We start from the raw sequence: 20,393 nt of genomic DNA on the forward strand, positions 1-20,393 counted from the left end.
TAATTGTGCTATCATAGCCCCCTGTAAGAGATCCGGGGCTGCCAGGCAGCAGGGGGCAGACCCCCCTTCCTCCCCAGTTTAAATTTCATTGGTGGCCAGTGCGCCCCCCCTCCCTCCCTCTATTGTAATGATAACATTGGTGGCACAGTGTGCGCCCCCCCCTGCCTCCTCCCTCTATTCTTTTAATACATTGGTGGCAGTGTGCGCCCGCCCCCCCCCCCCTTCCTCCCTCTATTCTTTTAATACATTGGTGGCAGTGTGCGCCCCCCCCCCCCCTTCCTCTCTCTATTCTTTTAATACATTGGTGGCAGTGTGCAGCCTACTGCAGTCCTGGTTGCCATGGTTAATTAGCCTTAGCAATAGTAGAAGATTCATACTTACCTGCTGGCTGCTGCGATGTCTGAGTCCGGCCGGGAGCTCCTCCTACTGGTAAGTGACAGCAATGCGCCGCACAGACCTGTCACTTACCAGTAGGAGGAGCTCCCGGCCGGACACAGAGATCGCAGCAGCCAGCAGCCAGGTAAGTATGATGCTTCTACTCCGCTGCCACCAATGATCGGGGAGGGATTACAATAGAGGGAGGGAGGGGGAGGGGCGCACACTGCCACCAATGCTATTACAATAGAGGGAGGGAGGGAGGCAGCAGTCATGTACACAGTTTTTTTTGTATATTCTAACCTGAAGCGTCCCCATCACCATGGGAACACCTCTGTGTTAGAATATACTGTCGGATCCGAGTTTCACTATGTAGCTCATATCCGACAGTATATTCTAACATAGAGGCGTTCCCATAGTGATGGGGACGCTTCAAGTTAAAATATACCATTGGATTGGAGAAAACTCCAATCCGATGGTATAAAAGTACTCCAGACTTTACATTGAAAGTCAATGGGGACTGATCCGTTTGAAATGGCACCATATTGTGTCAACGTCAAACGGATCCGTCCCCATTGACTTGCATTGTAATTCAGGACGGATCCGTTTGGCTCCGTACGGCCAGGCGGACACCAAAACGACTTTTTTTTTCATGTCCGTGGATCCTCCAAAAATCAAGGAAGACCCACGGACGAAAAAACGGTCACGGATCACGGACCTACGGACCCCGTTTTTGCGGACCGTGAAAAAAAACTGTCGTGTGCATGAGGCCTGAACAGAAGGTTTTGTTATGTATGAATGATTAAAGAGATCTAGAGCATGTGTTTACGTTTTTGGGGGGGAAATGTGATATCCAGCAACTCCAACCCTTTTTGCATTTGTGTCCGTTTCCGACTTGCCAGGCAAAAGCTTGTTCTGCGATATAGTTAATTGATACTGCAGAGATAATTTCACTTATCTCCGGAATATATGCCGTTTTCCACGATTTGGCTATGAGAAGTCTTGTAGCGATTGCTATATGGCATATCAGGAATCTCCAGTCTGCTGGTAAATTTTCTAGACCAATGTTCAGTAGAACCAGCTCAGGAGTAAGGATATTCTTTTTCCCTGTTAGTAAGAACCTGAGACTTTCTAAATCTTTGCCCAGTTTTTTCAGTCTGGGACAGGACCAGAATATATGCTTAATCATTCCCACTCCACCACAGTTTCTCCAACATTGGTCAGAATGGTCTGGGTACATATTATGACGTTTTTTGGGTGTGAAGGACCATCTGGAGTGCATTTTTTATATTTGCTCTCTATGCGAGATACAAGTAGTTGCTTTGCGGTGGAAAGTTTTTCCAAGTTCAGTCTCCCATTTGCTGTGCGAGTGTAAAGTAGCAAATTGGGAGTCTTTATTGTATATGTCGTATAGTTCTTTAGTGGATTCTTTCTTGTTTTGGCTTTGTTTTGTGATTAAGTCCGATTTGTTGTTAGGGAGCCAGGCTTCTTGTGTAGGGAACTTGTTAAGGTGCTTTGTGAGTTTTTGATAGGTATCTATTTCTTCTGGGGCTAAGTTATATTGGTCTTTAAGGGAATCAAAGCTTTACATTTTCCCGTTGTCCATAACGTTGTGTATGAATTATATTCCCTTATCCGACCAAACTGAAAGAGAGCTTAGTCCAGTATAAGGGTGTAATGATAAGAGGGGAATTTTGTGAGCGATCATTTGTCTTTGATCGATGCGAGAAAATTATTTTGATTTCCAGGACTCGATTGCCGCTTTAACAGTTGGAGTGAAGAGTTGGGATTTACGCCTTGTTCTATCATTATTTATGACTATATGATGCGAGTTTTTCAAATTGTTTATTTCTGCTTTAATTTTAACCCATTGCTTTTTGTTATCTGTAGGTTTAAACCATTCTGCTGACTGTTTCAGCAGATTTGTCTTGTAGTACGCTAAGATGTTTGGAAGCGCGATACCTCCATGGATCATTCTTTTTTTTTTTAAGTATGTATGCAGCGATTCTGGGCCTTTTATTATTCCATATGAAATTGGACATTTGAGATTGGAACTTATTTAGATAGGATTTGGGAATGGAAATTGGTAACACCCTAAGTAGGTAGAACAGTTTTGGGAGAATGAACAATGTACAATGTTAGTCTGCCAAACCAGATCTTAGATAGTTGTCTAGTTCTTTTTTTATGTTCTCTAAGGATTTTGGGATGTTTTCTGATATGATAGTTTTATTGTCATGTGCTAATTCTACTCCTAAATATGTTATTGATTTGTCGTTCCAGGTATAGGGGAATTTTTGTTTTAATCTTTCTCTGACTTGTGTGGAGATATTTATTCCGTAAATGTGTGACTTGGATGCGTTTACTTTGTGATATGATATTTTACTGTATTTTTCCAATTCTATTTGGAGGTTGGGCAGGGAGGTTTCAGGTTTGGCAAGTGTAATTAATACGTCGTCCGCAAACAGGTTTATTTTGTTTTCAAGTCCTGCAGAGGTTATGCCTGCGATGTCTTAATTTTTTTCTTATTTGTTCTGCTAATGGTTCTATGGTGAGCACAAATAGTAGGGGCGATAACGGGCAACCCTGCCTAGTGCAGTTTGTGATGTCAAAATGGTCTGAAAGTACATCGTTGCATAGAACCCTGGCTGAAGGAGCTGAATACTTAGAGAGAACTGCTTTGATGTATCGGTCTGGTAGCTCCAATGTTTTTAGTACCTACTTCATGTATACCCAATTTACCCGGTCAAAGGCCTTCTCCGCGTCTAAAGATAACAACAGAGAGGGCAACTTGTTTTGATTTGCTTTGACTATTAAGTTCAAGACTTTTCTAGTTCCATCTTGTGCCTGTCTCCCGGGTGTAAACCCAATTTGATCTTGATTTATCAGACTTGGCATGGAGTTTTTAAAAATTTTCTGCTAATATTTTAGCATAGATTTTTATGTCGTTATTTAGTAAGGATATGGGGCGTAGGCTACCTGGGCAGTCTGGATTTTTCCCGGGTTTAGGGAGAGTTATGATGTTTGCGGCTAACATTTATTTTGGAAAGACTCCTGTCGTGAATGCTTTATTAAAAGCTGAAGTGATATTGAGTGTCAGCGATTCTTCAAAAAGTTGATAGAATTCAGATGTGAATCCGTCAGGGCCAGGTGACTTTACAATTTTTCATTTTTTTTATGGTTTGTTTGGGGTAATGTACAATTATCTAGAATTTTTTTAATCTCCTCTTCTAGAGGTGGGTGTGTAGTTGATTTGTCTGTCTGTAAATTGTATAAAGACTTGTAATAGTCAGCAATTTCGCTAACGATTTCTATCGGATTAGAGGTAGTGGCTCCAAGTGGGTTAGTTTTTAGGTGGTGAATTCTATTTTTTGATCTTATTCCTTTTGCTTTTGTGGACTTTGTTAAAGTGTGTGTAAGTAGTTTTGTTTTTGTTTTGTTGGCTTGTTTAGGAAATTGGCCTACTAAAAGCTCATGTAGTTTCATTTTTTCTTCTCTCAGGGTCAATTGTTTTGTGAGAGAGGTGCTTATTTTGTGTTGTCTTTCCAATTTCTTTATGATATCTAGAGTTTGTTTTAGATTTAGGTTGTTTTGTTTATTGTATTTCGCTGACTGATTGATTAATATGCCTCTGATATAGGCTTTTGCTGCTGTCCAAATTGTTAATGGATTGTCAACTGAGGGGTTATTTATTGTGAAGAATTCTTGGATTAGATCTTTAATTTTTTTGTTATTCTCTGTGTGGGACATCATGAAAGTGTTGTTTCCCCAAATGTAGGTATTAGTTGGGTAGTTTTTTTTTTATCGTTAGGGTCACTGGAGCGCGATCCGACCAGGTTATATTTCCTATTGAACATGGGATAATGTTGCGGAGGGTTAAGGCATGTGTGATAAACATGTTGATACATGAATATGAGTTCCTACTTGCTTAATCGTAAGAATAGTCTCTTTCTTGATTATGAAAGCAACGCCATACGTTATATAGTTGTTCTTCTTGCAGCCATTGTTTAATGGTAATCCTGTTTTTCTTAGGGTGGTTAGTCGCATCTATCTGTGCTTCGTTTACTGCGTTAATATCTCCGCAAATGATTAGTGTGCTTTTTTAATTCTAGCTATTTGTTTAGAAAGTCGATTTGCCCTGTATTTGGTGCATATAAGTTAGCTTCACATCAACACCTGAATCTAGCAACTGAGTTTTTGATGGCTGTTAAGATGCCTGCATTTATTTATTTTTTTTCTTTCAATTGTTGCTATGAATGTATGTGAAAAGTTTGGGATTTTTAGGTCAGGATGGCTATCTTTTTTTGAAGTGTATGATATTCTATTTGTCTTTGAGCCCTTGTTTTTTCCATACCTGACGTACCATATACTGGATATTGTGAGCAACATTTAACTTTCAGTGATGGCCGAGAGTAACAGGTAATTGAAAAATAGAGGAGAGAAATTGTGAATGTTGGGAAACAAAAAACATGAAATTGCAAACATCTTTTTGCATCATAGCTTTCTACAAAACTGTGTGAGGGTTTGATTTTTGTGGAACAACTTGTACTTTTCATTGGTATCATTATGGGGAACATTTTTTGATTGCTTTGTATTCTATCTTTTTGGTGGCAAATAAGCAAAAAACAGCATTTCTGGCATTGCTTTTTTTTTTTTTTGCAGGCTAATTTACATGATAATTGTATAGTGTGCATTGTTATTGACATGGCGATACCAAATATGCCTTAGGGGTTTTATTTTGAAACTTTTTGAAGGATTTTTTCAGTCGAAAAGGGTGTATTTTCTATCTTGGATTTTTTTAACCTGGCTGGTGCAGACTTGTGTTTCTGGCGCACCGAGAGGCAGGGATGCGACTAATTAAGGGTACTTTCACACTAGCATTTTTCTTTTCCGGTATTGAGTTCCGTCCTAGGGGCTCAATACCAGAAAAGAACTGATCAGTGTTATCCTAATGCATTCTGAATGGAGAGAAATCCGTTCAGGATGCATCAATTTAGTCCCTCTTACGTTTATTGGCCGGAGAAAATACCGTAGCATGCTGCAGTTTTCTCTCCGGCCAAAAGTCCTGAACACTTGCCGGAATGCCGGATCCGGCAATAATTTCCATTGAAATGTATTAATGCCGGATCCGGTACTAAGTGTTCCAGAAAACCGGATCCAGTTTCCCGATCTGCACATGCGCAGACCTTTAAAAATTAGACAAAATAAATACCGGATCCGTTTTTCCGGAAAGACGGATCCGGTATTGCAATGCATTTGTCAGACGGATCCGCATCTGGATCTGTCTCACAAATGCACCAGTTTGCGTCCGGATTGCTGGATCCGGAACTGTCTGCCGGAATCCTCTGCCGCAAGTGTGAAAGTACCTCAAAGCCTCTTTACCACGGGCATGTTCTATCTTTTTGCGGAACGGAAGTACGGGACGAAACCCCAGGGCAGCACTACTTAGTGCTTCCATAGGGTTCCGTATCTCCGGATTTGCGGACCCATTGAAGTGAATGGGTCTGCATCCGTGATGCGGAATGCCCATGGAACGACACCCGTGTATTGTGGATCCGCAAATGCGGTCCGCAATATGGCAACGGAGCGCACACGCCCGTGGGAAAGAGGCCTAAGAGGCATCTGCCTCTTAATAAATTAGGCACATCTTACTCCAGTGCAGCGAGATCAAGAATTCCAGTTTTGATCGCCCCTACTGTTTGCTTGACTGGATAAAACTGTTTACTGTGAGCAGGACTAGGTCTGTAGTGTTTTCATTTACTGAAGTCAAGCAACAATGCATCTATTCACCGATAGCAAATAAAGATGTTGGCGTACTCTGGCTGTAGCAAGTTATCAGCTATGCACAGGATAGGGGATACCTTACCACGATGGGGATTATACTGCTGGGACCCCCATCAATCATGAAAACAAGGACACGGCACCCCCGCTGGGCTCTGTGAAATGAACAGAGCAGCAGGTTGAGCATGTGCACTGCCAGTCCATTCATCTCTATGGGAGTTCCTGAGATATATCCCTTTAAAAGTGTTGAGGATTTAAGGGACCAAGATAGAAATAAGAGAATTTAAATAAAATAAAATAAATAAATAAATAAAAAACACATTCTGGATAGTGACAAATTATGCACTGGCTTCACTTTGTCTTCCACAGCTTTGCTGCAGTCGGTAAAATGTCATGCTAAAGCTGTACGTGACAAAGTGATATCTAGCATGACAGATAAAGAGAGAACAACAGTTGTAAATAATAACTATTACCATTTATTTCTACAGAAATAGCAGCTATAATCTGGGGAAAGAGGATGAGATATTCAAACTTTAGAGAAGCAACCAGGAAAAAGTTAACAGTTTCTCATGAAGACAAGCAGTCATCTAGAGGAACAACTTAAAGATGTGCTTATGAATAGCTTTGGCAGCGATAACTTTTCCTCTATGTTTCAAATAGAAAGAGCCCACCGAATTCCGGGAGGGAAACCCAACCCAGGGAGACCCCCGCGTGCAGTCTTAATTAAATTATTACTGTCCGCGGATAGAGATAGTATCTTGAGGAGAGCAAGAGAATGTACACCTATTGAATATCAGGGTACAAAACTGCTCTTCTTTCCTGATTTTGCGCGGCAGACTCAGGAAAGAAGAAGAAATTTTATAGAGATAAAGAAACGCTTGGCGGCTAAGGAGATTAAATACTCCTTACAATACCCAGCGAAATTAAGAGTAATTCATAACGGGTCTTCCCTTTTTTTTGAGTCACCACAACAGGCATCAGACTGGATGGATCAAATGGGCATCTGAAATTGTGCTTCACTATGATTGGAGGGATAGTAGGAGGGGTGGCCAGGCTGGGGGAGAACGGCCGGAGGTTAGAGGTTCGCTGACTAGTTCGGGCGGATCAAGAGTGGGGGGGGGGGGGGGGGGGAGACACCCACCTTGCAGGAATGTTTTTTTTTTTTTTTCTTCCTTTTTCTTTTGTGAGAGATGTCCACTAGAATTGTAGCTTGGAACGTCAGAGGACTTGGGGAAAGAGTTAAAAGGCAAGCGATTATGGACGCATTAAAAAGATATCTTCCAGCAATTATCTGCATAGTAGAAACTCACCTAACTAGGGAAACCTTGTCCCGCCTGACAACGGGATGGCAGTCCCAATCGTATCATTCTACCTTTAGTGGCTCCTCCAGGGGTATTTCGGTTCTTATTCATAACTCTATAGATTTCACCCTTATAAAATCTCATATAGATGCCCAGGGCAGATTTATTTTCTAGCATGGCAAGCTTAATGGTGATAGTTATATCCTAGCCTTTTTTTATATACCTCCGCCATTTTCAATGTACCCACTGCTTCAGTTAATGCTCTTTTCTGAAAAGAGACCAGAATGCCGCTTAATCCTGATAGGGGATTTTAATGCGGTCATTGATCCTAATAAAGACAGATTTTCACTTGATGTGGAAAAGGTAACTCCCCGCTGCCTCAATTCTGCTCTGAGGTGGGAGTGGTGGATATATGGGAACATCTTGGTGGAGGAAAGAGAGTATACTCCTGTGTCAGTAGGGGGGGCAGAGCAATGTCTAGGATCGATCTAGCATTTACTAATGAGAGCAATCTGAGTAATATCTGTAAGATGCGATACGGAGTAAGAACAGTTTCGGACCATTCACCCCTACTGGTTGAGGTTCGCAGCGGGAAGAATAAGGATACTAGGGGGCTAGGATTTAAGCTAAATCCATACTGGCTCACTATTCTGGACAATCTGCAGACGATTAAACTACTAATATCCTCCTTTTGGGAGGTTAACCTTCCCTCTGCTAATATCAACATAGTATGGGATGCCTTGAAAGCATATTTGAGGGGGGTCTTTATAAGTGAGATTGCCGCAGTAAAGAGAACATTTAGAAAGAAAGAGGAGGAACTGGGTAAGATCGCTGCACTCACAGCTGAGCGATACGCTAGCCATCCCACTGAGCACAATAGGCAAGAGATGCAGAAGGCTAGTTGCTCCTTGGAGAAATATGTAACAGAGAAAGCAAATCACAGGGTATTCTTCAAGGGGCTCAATTATTTCATCGAGTCTGGACGTCCGGGCAAGCTTCTAGCTAGAATAATTTCGCAACAAGATAAGAAAAAACAATCTATCATCTCAATTCGTAATGTAGAGGGCGAAACCATAACAGACCCAGAGGGAATTGGGAATATTTTTCTACAATATTTTGCTCAGATATATAGATCTTCCCCTGGACTGTCATCTGAACTGGTGATGCGGTTCCTGGAGAAAATTCCACTTTCTACGTTAAATGAAACTCAAAAAGAATATCTGGAGGAGGAGCTCTCTCTTGCTGAGTTGCAGGAGGCCCTTGGTTCCGTCTCGGGGAACTCATCGCCAGGAACAGACGGCCTTCCATATGAGGTCTATCGCAAGCATAGTGAGGTGATCCTCCCCCAGCTGCTGGAGGTTTTTTCCCAAGCAGCACAGGGAGGGAGATTACCACACTCTATGATGGAGGCCCTTATTGTTCTAATTCTAAAAAAGGATAAAGATCCGGCCGAATTGAGCTCCTATAGACCAATCTCCCTATTAAACACAAACGCTAAGTTACTATCAAAAGTCCTTGCTAGGAGGCTCTCGCGGGTTATCCCTACGATTATTCATCCGGATCAAAACGGCTTTATGCCAAACAGGGGCACCCATCACAATTTGCATAGGCTATTTATGAATATTCAATCCCCGGGGCGCGGCGCCAGCTCCATCCTGTCGTTGGATGCTACTAAAGCCTTCGACAGGGTGGAGACGGGGAAAATGCTATCTGTCCGGCTTTTCAGCATTTATTCTATAGATGTAGAATGTGAAGGTTCAAATGTCGACACTATTATGTATATTCGTATGAAATTATTTTTAACCATGTTCACAGATTAGAATTGGCGGACTCATGGATTTTATAATGTTAATTATGTAATATGTATTTAAGTTTTTGTATCACAATAAATAAAATTTAATTATAAGACAAGCCATGTCTGTTTGCACAGTTTGGGCATTTATCGACATGACAGAGGTGGGTTCTCCACTGAGGAGTGTCTCCTGTTCTGGCAGATTCAAGTCAACCATGTCCATTTGAATGGCCCCCATACAAAACTACATTTTTCCTGCATGCCTGGGTGCTTCTGACTTTTCCCAGCAAAAACAGCCGTTTGCCAGAGATGCCAGGAGCAGGACCGGAAGCAAGCAGCTGATCATCCTGTGTCAGACATTACTAAAGGTATTATATCTGATGGGACAACCTATTTAATGGGATTTTGGAAGTTTGGGGGGAGGAGAGTCTGCAAATCCCCCCTCTTTGCGAGACCTGTGAAGGGAAGCTTACTTATCCGTTTCCCAGTACTGGTTCCCGACTCCTTCTCTTCCAGGCCTGGGCTACTCTGCTGTGCTCCCTAGTGGTAATCGTCCAGCGGTGACTTGCTATCCTTACATCATGACAAATATTGTCCCAAGGTTCGTCCATACCCTAAATCTAATCTAAATTTTATTTTGGATAATTTTGGACCATATTTTTGATTTATTAAAGGGGCTCTCTGGGCTTTTGCTAAAATCCCTCTGTCTTCCAACCTGTGGAGGCACAATCGTTTCATCAGTAGCTATCCCTCTGTCATGCCACCAATTTACATTAAGGAGCTGAGCAGAAGCACATGAGGTTGGGACCTCAGCAGAAGAGCCCACAGCCAATATAAGTGGTCATGTGAGCGCAGCAGAGATGGCGGAGTTGATGGTGCGATGGAGGGGTAAGTAGTGCTGAGATGATCTTGCTTCAATGGGCTAGAAGAAGGATTTTAACAAAAGCCTGGAGAGAGCCCCTTTAATATGGTAACTTGAGTGCCCACTGTATATGTCATATCTATGTGATCTGCCAGAAGAGTTTTTTAAAGGGCAGCACCCATAAGGAATTCAAGTCAACACCAAACACTTATATAAAAAAAAATACATTTTTAAAGCACTAAAAAATAGTTTAGTGAGCCAAATAGTAAAATAAAAAAATCTAGAAAGCACTGAAAAATAATAATCTAGTGAACCACACAAAAAAATAATAATCTAGAAAGTACTGAGAAAGAATAGTCTATTCAACCACACAAACGCTAATACAAAAACAAAACTAGAAAGCACTGAGAAAGAATAGTCTAGTCAGAGTTTTGAGCAGAGCTGAAAAGGGAGAATTTGACATTATGGATGTGTCCCCAACGTGTATATGTACCTGACTGGATGGTACTATGTTCTCTTTTTACCTTGCTATAATAAATAAAATGCTCAGATAGAAAGGTTTAATGCTAGAAATCACAATTATTCGGAAAACATCTGTCATTTCACACTCCAGTACTCAGCATCGCACAGATAATTGTACGGATTTTCATGAAACACCTGTGCAGTCAATAGAGAAGCAGACACAGCTTTTTACACACTAAAATTCCAGTAAAAAAAATAAAAAATAAAAAAAAATCTTTCAAATCCCTAGATAGTTTTGGCAACGGTACAAAAAGTTGTATCTGACAGTGAACATGCCCTACTTGATTAGTACATCTATAACCATGTTACTATCGATTTAAATGGCAGCAAGTGAGTGACTACTGAATATTGTATGGTTTAGGCACACAACAAAAGGAGTTCCTTCTTTATCTTGTTGTGTGGAACTAAAACTGCAGTAAAGGACCATATAATAAACTCCACCATTTTTTTAATTCATAGTACAAATTGGGATATTTGTCAGTAGTGTGGTTGGATGCCTGCAATTAAGATTAGCCAAAAGATCGCAAACTGGTGTCAAATTTATCAAGGTAGCACACGCAGCAAAACATATTGGCTAGGTATGGCTACTTTACATCAGCGTTTTTGCTGGATCCATAAAAATACATCAGTTCAGTACTGATCCGGTTGTAATATTTCCAAAACGAACAAGACAGATCTGTCCCCCATTGACTCAAATGGTTTTAGTGACGGATCAGTCTTGTTAGTTATTTTTTTTTTTTTTTTTTTGTGTGTCCGGAAAAACGGATCATTGACTTAGGGCCCATGCACACAACGTATGTATTTTGCGTTCCGCAAAAAATACAGATGATGTCCGTGTGCATTCCGTATTTTGAGAAATGGAGCAGCTGGCCTCTAATAGCACAGTCCTATCCTTGTCCGTAATGCGGACAATAATAGGACGACATCAAGTTTTTTGCGGAACGGAAATACGGACATACGGAAACAGAATGCACACAGAGTAACTTCCATTTGTTTGTGCGGACCCATCAAAATGAATGGTTCCATATACAGTCCTAAAAAAAAAAAAATGGAACGGACACGGAAAGAAAAAACTTTTGTGTGCATGGGGCATTACATTGTGCTTCATGACGGATCCGTCTTGCTCAGTATTCCATGACACACACAAAGACACTGCAAAAAAACTGAAGGGAGTGCATTCTGATGCATTCTGTTCAAGTTCGTTCAGTCTTGTCCACATTGACAATGAATGGGGAGATGAGCGTTTGGCTGCGGTTTTGAGATCCTGTGACGGATCTCAATACCAGAAAGGAAAATGCTGATGTGAAAGTAGCCTATGTTAGACAGTCTTTCCTTTGAGTGAACGTTCACCACAGCATTTTAGGTCCAACATTCTGTGCTGACCGCTTTAAAAATATTTCAAAGAGATTCTTTTTAATGAATCACATTTAGAAAGATAAACAAAATAAAAACTAAATTTGCTTTTTTTAACTCCTTTGGGGGGCGTTCACTTTACAGCCACACATCTACTTCCAGCATTTCTGTATAGACAGCACAAGCAGGATGTGTGTGCTATATCGATTTAGTTTAAACTGCGACTCAACCACTACTGTACCTGTGACTATATCCTTGAAGGGGTTATCCCATGACTAATGTAAAAAATGAAAATCAGACATCATATAGTACATGACAATCTGTAACGGTCGGGTGCTGGAGGGGAACACCACACCGAACATAGGAGGGAAAGGGGTGAGTGAATAAGGCCTGGAAACTAGGGGAAGGAGATGGACACCTCCTAGTAAAACCCTAATCAAAGTCCTGACTAACTACCAGACCCCAGAGGTAGGCGAGTTCATACACAGGAATACCTAATGTCCTAACTCACCCTATAGGACCCTGGTACTAATGTTAGGACTGAGACAACCTGTGCCTCCAAAAGGAAGGATGAACAGGAGTCTCATTTAGGCCTTAATACAAATGACAGGGAAATGCAACACACAAAATAACCCAAACCTATAGGACCCTGGTACTAATGTAAGGACTGAGACAACCTGTGCCTCCAAAAGGAAGGATGAACAGGAGTCTCATTTAGGCCTTAATACAAATGACAGGGAAATGCAACACAAAATAACCCAAACAAAATACAAAAGGGAAAGAAAACACTTAACTTCAAGCGGCTATGGCAGACCAGAAACTCAGCCTGAGATCCACACACCAGCTATCCACAACTCAAACTGAAGCATAGTGGGAGAAACAACAATAAATAGAGAAGGATAAATTACCATAATAGCCACACCTGGGGAAAGAAGATGTGGCAAGCACCAGAAACACAGATGTCATTTGATCCAAACAGAAAACATGTCAGATCAAACCACGTGTTGTCAGTCTCACCGATCTCCTGCCACCTGTCACGGGAACATCCGTGACACAATCTCTTTGTAACAAAGCTAGAACCAGCCCTGTACCTCACATGGATCCAAATATCTCCCCATTCATTGTTCTGCTAGATTTACATCAAGCTGACAGCTCAAGGGGCGTGTCTTTTCTGCTGTAGCTAAGGGGGCGTGTCTCAGCTTCCCCCATCACAGCTCAGGAGGCAGTTGAAAGATGAAACTGAGCATGTGCGGCCTTCTCAGTGAGCAGGTCAAAGAAATAAGAAAACGAACAAAGAGCAGGTGGCGCTATACAGATACATTCTATTGAATAACTCTGTGGTTATGCTAACTTTTTAATTATATGCCACTACAAAAGATTTCTGATCCAGGTACTGGTTTGAAAACTGTAGAATATTTTTTGTAAGACAACCCTTTTAAGGGGTTTTCTGAACATGTAGCAATAAAATTCCTTGCAAACAATCTCTTCTATATGAAGAAGTCCTGTCCACACCGGTACAACGTCATGGACCAGGGACAAGACATAAAAGTCATACAGAGTTCTCCTCTCAGGCTAATATAAGCAGTACTTAGCAGGTTATCCTTTGTTGCCATGGCTGTATGCTCTAACATTATAGGGTATATAAACAAGTACAACCCCCTTACAGACAGATATAGTGTCCCTTATCTCTTGTCAGTCCCACCATTTACAGTGATGAAATATGAACACGTTTTCTGCCATCTTTCCTGATCCTGCCCTGTATCTGCAGGCGACGGTTACTAGAATGGCACTGACAATGTTCTAAAACCTTGAACTGTGCTAATTTTCTAGCTTGGCTCTATGAGAGCGAAGCAACCTAGAAATGGTAAGTTGTCATGTCAACATGAGCAAAAAAAATAGATTTTGCATGATAACTGAGGATTTATAGTCTCGGCTCTTGTTCTCTGTCATACAATTAAAGTTTCTAAACTTTTTTCCCTTTCAACACTAGAGCTACTGATCTGTGAAATTAGAAATATTAAAAACGGATTTGTCTGACAAGAGCAGACTGCTAATAATATCAAGTCTGTAAGATGGCTTCTAACTATGCAGCATAAGTCCTGCTAGTTTTCTGGATGACTGCAGTTGTTGTTTAAATGATCAAGTGTAAAGGTAATTCAATCTTGGCAAAACTGACATAGCGTATGTGACAAATGTCTTTTCACTTTACCCATTCCTTGACTGGAATTTTGGTGCATTCGCAACTCAGGTGCCTGGAAAGGTTTTATTCCATTTTTGAAATACCCCTCGACAGTCCAACGGCCATTTTTATGTTTACAACTAAGGTATAGGATTTGTTTTTTTGCAGGACTGGTCATACCTGTAGGTTCCATTGTGGGATACACGTAATACAGTGGTTATCCAGAGATAGAATATGCCACAGATATCCCACTTTTGGGACGCACTCATATCTGAAGAGCATGACCCTACTGTAATTGGAGAGGATAAAACAAATGGTCTCCTAACCTTTCCCTAGTATGGGACCTCTGAAGATAGCCGAGAGCAGGTTAGGATTTTTTCAGAAGTCCCTTGGCAGGAAATAATCTCCCAGTCACCAATCCACTTCAATACCCCTCCCTCCCTCCAACAATTCCTCTTGTCCTCTCTCCTCATTTGACCCTATAACAGAAGAAGAAATCTCCAGGCTCTTCTCTTCTCAACTGACTACCTGCAGCAGTGACCTATTCCCTCACACCTTCTCCAGCTGTCCTTAGTCACCTAACTACAATATTCAACCTCTCTCTCTTCTGGCAGCTTTCCATCCTCTTGTCTCTAGTCTCAAAGCATCACAGTGCAACTTAATCAGGCAATTTCAAAATCCTGATAAACATAGACCATGCCAGTACTGAACAAAAACCAGAAGCATGTGCTTCCGGGTAAGGAAGCCGAATGGGGGAGCCATTCCTTCTCTCAAGTAAGGGTCTCTCTGAAGAAACCCAGCGTATCAGAGCTACAGGTGGTAGGCCTCCATAGGATAATCGCAAATGAGGATTAGACTGTAGTTGAACTACAGTCTAAGCTAAAATAAATCGGAACGTTTCATATTGTAACCTCACAGAGGAACTGGGTGGGGCAAAAAAAAAAAAAAAAAAAAAAAAAAAGAGAGAGTAAAAATGTAAATCGCCTTCTTTTCCCAGAATTAAAAAAATAAATAAAATAAAAACATAATGATCATGGGCATCACCATGTCCCAAAATGCCAATATTATTAAAATTTAAATATGGTGAACGGTGTAACGGGAGAATACAGCAAAAAGGCCGATTTGCCATTTTTGCATTGCTTCACTTACCTAAAAGAAAATTAAGATGTGATCAAAAAGTCCCACACATTCCACGGTATCAATAAAAACTACAGATCAGCCCACAAAAAATGAGACCCTACACAGCTCTGTAGACATAATTATAACTAAGTTATGGGAGTCAGAATATGGCAATGAAAAGAAAAAAACTAATGTTTTCAAAGTTTTTTTTTTTGTTCAGTATTAAAATCACAAGAAAAACTATATAAATGTGGTATCATTGTAATTGGACTGACCCAGAGAATGAAGGGCACAGGTCAGTTTTACCACATAGGGAATGTCAGGGACAAAACTGGTAAAACAGTTGCGGAATGGCGATTTGTTTCCAATTCCACCCCATCTGGAATTTCCCACTACATTGCATGCCATATTAAATCGTGGAATTAGAAAGCAGAACTTGTCCCACAAAAAAACAAGCCCCCCTATGGCTACCTGAATGGAAAAAATGTATGGCTCCAGGAAGACGGGAAAGAAATATAAAAATGCAAAAATCATAAAATCTCCGTTATCCAAGGGGTTAAAAAACATTTTGAAACCCTGAACAACCTCTTCAAGCCATAAAAAAGCCCATGGATTATCTGCATCACTATAACTTTATTTATTCAGTCATAAAGCTTACAGATGAGTGATGTTTCAGGCTCTACTGAAGCCTTCCTCAAGCTTGGTTTGAGAAAAGCCTCATTAGAGGCAGAAATGTGGCTTATCTGTAAGCTTTATGACTGAATAAATAAGGTTATAGTGATGCTGATAATCCATGGGCTTTTTATGGCATGAAGAGGTTGTCCAGGGTTTCAAAATGTTTTAATAGGTTTTAATGTCTAAATGAAGGGATTTACAAAATGATGGTGACATTCATTGGCCGTTTCCTGAGGACAGTCCTGTCGTGACAGACTATTGCATCTACAGTATTTTCTGCTTAGGACACAGTGATGCTACCAACGACCTTCTCTGCATTCCAAAAGTCCTTTCCCATGTCAGTTTTACCCAGGTGTTTCCATTTTCTAAGACATTTTGGCAAGTATTTCCCGTTCTCATGTACATAAACTTACATTTATCGGTAGTAAACCTCATTTGCTACTTCTCTTCCCAAGTCTCTAAGCTGTCCTCTTTTGTAGGGCCCAATACTGACCCCTGAGGTACCCCACTAGTGACAGTGACCCAATCTGAGTGTGTACCGTTAATAACCACCCTCTGTTTTCTATCACTGAGCCAGTTACCTACCCACATACAGACATTTTCTCCCAGTCTGAGCATTCTTATTTTATATACTAACCTTTCATGAAGAAGTCAAGATATATGACATCCATTGACTCATCCTGGTTCAGTCTAGTACTTACCTCCTCACAGGATTTGATGCAATTAGTTTGACATAAACCCATGCTAACATGAAGTTATACATTTATTTTCATAGTCAACTCCAGGATGGAAATACTAGAAAACTTTCCTTTACATTTAACACACAGTGAAGTTTAAACTCACAGGATCTATAGTTTCCAGGCTCACTTTTTGACTCTATTTCGGATTATGGAAACCAAGTTCTGTGGAACAGACTATCATTATAAATAAAAGATTACTCTTTGGTTCCCTACTCTAATAAAAGGAAGTAACTGTTGAGCAACCAATCAAATGCAATTATTGTCTACAGCCAAAGAACAGCAAAGAATAATTGTCAGGCAGGTGTAATCTCTGAGACATCCTGAGACAGTACCAGCAATCCAGAATCATTCCACTGAATGCTGGACAATCTGGTCTAAAGAATCACAAGAAAACGTATCAAGGTGCATGCGGCTGGAGGCTCATATTAAAGAGGTTATCAACGATTAGTATGTAAATATGGTCACGTTGCGCTAAACGTATAGTTCATGTGACCAGGAAGAAAGCCTTCAGCTTGCAGCAGATGAGTGAGATTAGCACACAGCTCACGAAAGCACCTGACTCCAAGATCACAGCATGTTGGCGACTAAAGGCCCCATTCACATTAGTGTATTGCTGGCAGAACCCGGCAAGAATGGCGGCATTGGCTGACAGTCTAATGTTTGTGTTTGGAGCTCCCAACTCTCCTCCAACAGATGATGTCGGGAGTGAATATTCCGCCCAATTATTTTGGTTTCCCTGGAGATAAGTCACCACCAGACGTGTCTGGCAGAGGCTTTCTCTCCACTGAATACATGTTCAGCCGAGCCAAATGCTTCAATGTATGGTGGAGTCGGGAGACAAACAATTGTTCGACTAACAGCTATTGCATGTGTATGGGGTTGTGTCCCTTTGGCATGGTTTTTGGCCAACCCCTCTCTTCGGCAGACCAGCTAAGGGAAGCATACTCACCTGCTTCCCAGCGCTGCCTCCCGTTTCCTCTTTCCCTGTCCTCAGCTGCTCCACTGCACTTCTAGGATGTAAACTTCCATTTTAACGTTTCTGCAGCCAATCGATGGGCGCAACGGTGACCTGCTTCCCTTGTGTCATGTGAACATTTGACATGATGCAAGGGGAGCAGGTGACCTTTGCGGCCAGCGATTGGCTGCAGAAGCGCTTAAATTATAGTTTACATCCTGGGAGCGCAGCAGAGCAGCCAAGGTCAGAAGGAGAAGGAGCAAAGTGGGAGTATTGGGAAACACGCAAGTATGCGTCCCTCTGCAAGTATACTCAAGAGGTGGGATTCTGCCCCCACCCCAAAGTTGCACAACCCCTTAAAGGAAAAATACACTATAGCTATATACTAATAAAATGAGTGTGCCTGAAGCTACTCAATTCTACTCTTGGAGATGGCAACATGAAGTAGGTGACAGATTTGTTTCATTGTCCACAACAGCATAGCCCCTCAGTGAACGGCATTGCTGAACTCAGTGCCCTGTGGATAAAGAGAGCCATTCTTTAATGGTATTTGCAATGTTTGATATGTTTTCAGTCTGAATTAAGTATCTGTGGTGATTATCTGGTATTAGCATACTATACAATGGAAACAACATTGAAGGGAACCCGTCATCAACTTCATGCTGCCCATACTAACGGCAGCATAAAGCAGAGACAGGGGAGTTGATTTCAGTGGTCTATCATTTATAAGTTAAAAGTAAGTGGATGCCGAGAACCAACATCACAGTCATTGCAGACTGGGCCTGTAGAAGAGTCCCGGCCACCTGAGAAGAGTCCTGGTTATTCATGATCTCCTGCCCACCTGCTGATGACCGACAGGCTTCTACCTAGTTTTCTCCCTTTCTCTCTAGGAGAGAACTGCCAACCATCTGCAGATGGGTGAGAATGCAGGAAATTAGGAATAACCAGGACTCTTCTCAAGTAGATTTGACTCTTTTCAAGGTCTGGGCTGCAATGATTATGATGCTGGTTCTCAGCAACCACTTACTTTTATTAGCTCATGAGTGATACACCGCTGACATCAGCATTTCTGGCACGAATTTATGCTGCCCTCAGTGAGGTCAGCATAAAATTGATGACAGGTTCCCTTTAAAGAGGTGAATGGGCACATGGCACAAATTTTACATTTTGAAGCAGATTGTGGAATCAAAGAAAAAATGGTTATGAAAGATAGTCCTTTTGATTGATGCTAGCTACACACTGAGATAACTGCAGTAATATCAAGCAATTGGCCTCACAGCATGCACAGGCTCACACAGCCCTTCATATTCAAGAATAATCCTTTAAAAATCTGGATAATCACAACTGGACATTCCTGAGACAAAGATCCTATGCTGAGCTGTCTGTACAGCCATGTTCCAACAGTCTGGCCGCTGAACCTTACAGTAGAACGAATGATATTTTACCATTCACATGAGTGGAGCTTCAGAGTAATTTGCATGTATGTCCAGCTGCAAGGCAACTCCATACACACATTTACACATCCTAGACATGGACAAAAAAAAAAGGTCATTTTTTCCATTTCAGTTAATACCTTTCGTGCTGTGTGAATGTCGAAAAATGGCTTATTCCGAACACTAAAAGGTTCCTGCGCTTTATCGATATGTCCGGTCTTCATTTTTTCATGTCTGGGAAATATGATTTCCTTCTCAATGCAAGCGAGACGAATGTTAAAGTCACAGTCCCCCACAGGCTGACCCTGAAAAATGACAAAGTGGGTAAATAAAATGGAATCAAAAGGGTTAGCAGCACGGACAATTCTAACATTTTTGGCTCTATACACCGCCACAATGGATTTGAAATAAAAAGAACAAGATATAACTGCAGACTGTCAGCTTTAATTTGAGGGTATTTACATCCAAATCAGGTGAACGGTGTAGGAATTATAACAGTTTGCATATGTGCCTCCCACTTGTTAAGGGACCAAAAGTAATGGGACAATTGGCTTCTCAGCTGTTCCATGGCCAGGTGTGTGTCATTCCCTCATTATCCCAATTACAATGAGCAGATAAAAGGTCCAGAGTTAATTTCATGTGTGCTATTTGCATTTGGAATCTGTTGCTGTCAACTCTCAAGATGAGATCCAAAAAGCTGTCACTATCAGTGAAGCAAGCCATCATTAGGCTGAAAAAACACAACAAACCCATCAGAGAGCTATCAAAAACATTAGGCGTGGCCAAAACAACTGTTTGGAACATTCTTAAAAAGAAGGAACGCACCGGTGAGCACAGCAACACCAAAAGACCTGGAAGACCATGGAAAACAACTGTGGTGGATGACCTAAGAATTCTTTCCCTGGTGAAGAAAACACCCTTCACAACAGTTGGCCAGATCAAGAACACTCTCCAGGAGTCAGTCAACAGTCAAAGTCAACAATCAAGAGAAGATTTCACCAGAGTGAATACCGAGGGTTCACCACAAGATGTAAACCATTGGTGAGCCTCAAAAACAGGAAGGCCAGATTAGAGTTTGCAAAACAACATTCTAAAAAAAAAACCTTCACAGTTCTGCACCAACATCCTATGGACAGATGAGACCAAGATCAACTTGTACCAGAGTGATGGGAAGAGAAGAGTATGGAGAAGGAAAGGAACTGCTCATGATCCTAAGCATACCACCTCATCAGTGAAGCATGGTGGTGGTAGTGTCATGGCGTAAGCATGTATGGCTGCCAATGGAACTGGTTCTCCTGTATTTATTGAT

The 20,393-nt window shown here is 41.3% G+C and overlaps 1 protein-coding gene across 1 annotated transcript in view; it reads right to left on the bottom strand.

Moving 5' to 3' along the window:
• The window catches only part of RNGTT (RNA guanylyltransferase and 5'-phosphatase), a 392,929-nt gene that overhangs the window by 236,249 nt on the left and 136,287 nt on the right, over window positions 1–20,393 (bottom strand). Inside the window, exon 11 of the mRNA XM_044290779.1 lies at window positions 19,225–19,389. Coding sequence (XP_044146714.1) covers window positions 19,225–19,389 — 165 coding nt within the window. The remainder of the gene's footprint in view (window positions 1–19,224; window positions 19,390–20,393) is intronic.

Source organism: Bufo gargarizans, chromosome 4 (genome assembly GCF_014858855.1).
Source record: "Bufo gargarizans isolate SCDJY-AF-19 chromosome 4, ASM1485885v1, whole genome shotgun sequence".
NCBI classification, from domain to species: domain Eukaryota; kingdom Metazoa; phylum Chordata; class Amphibia; order Anura; family Bufonidae; genus Bufo; species Bufo gargarizans.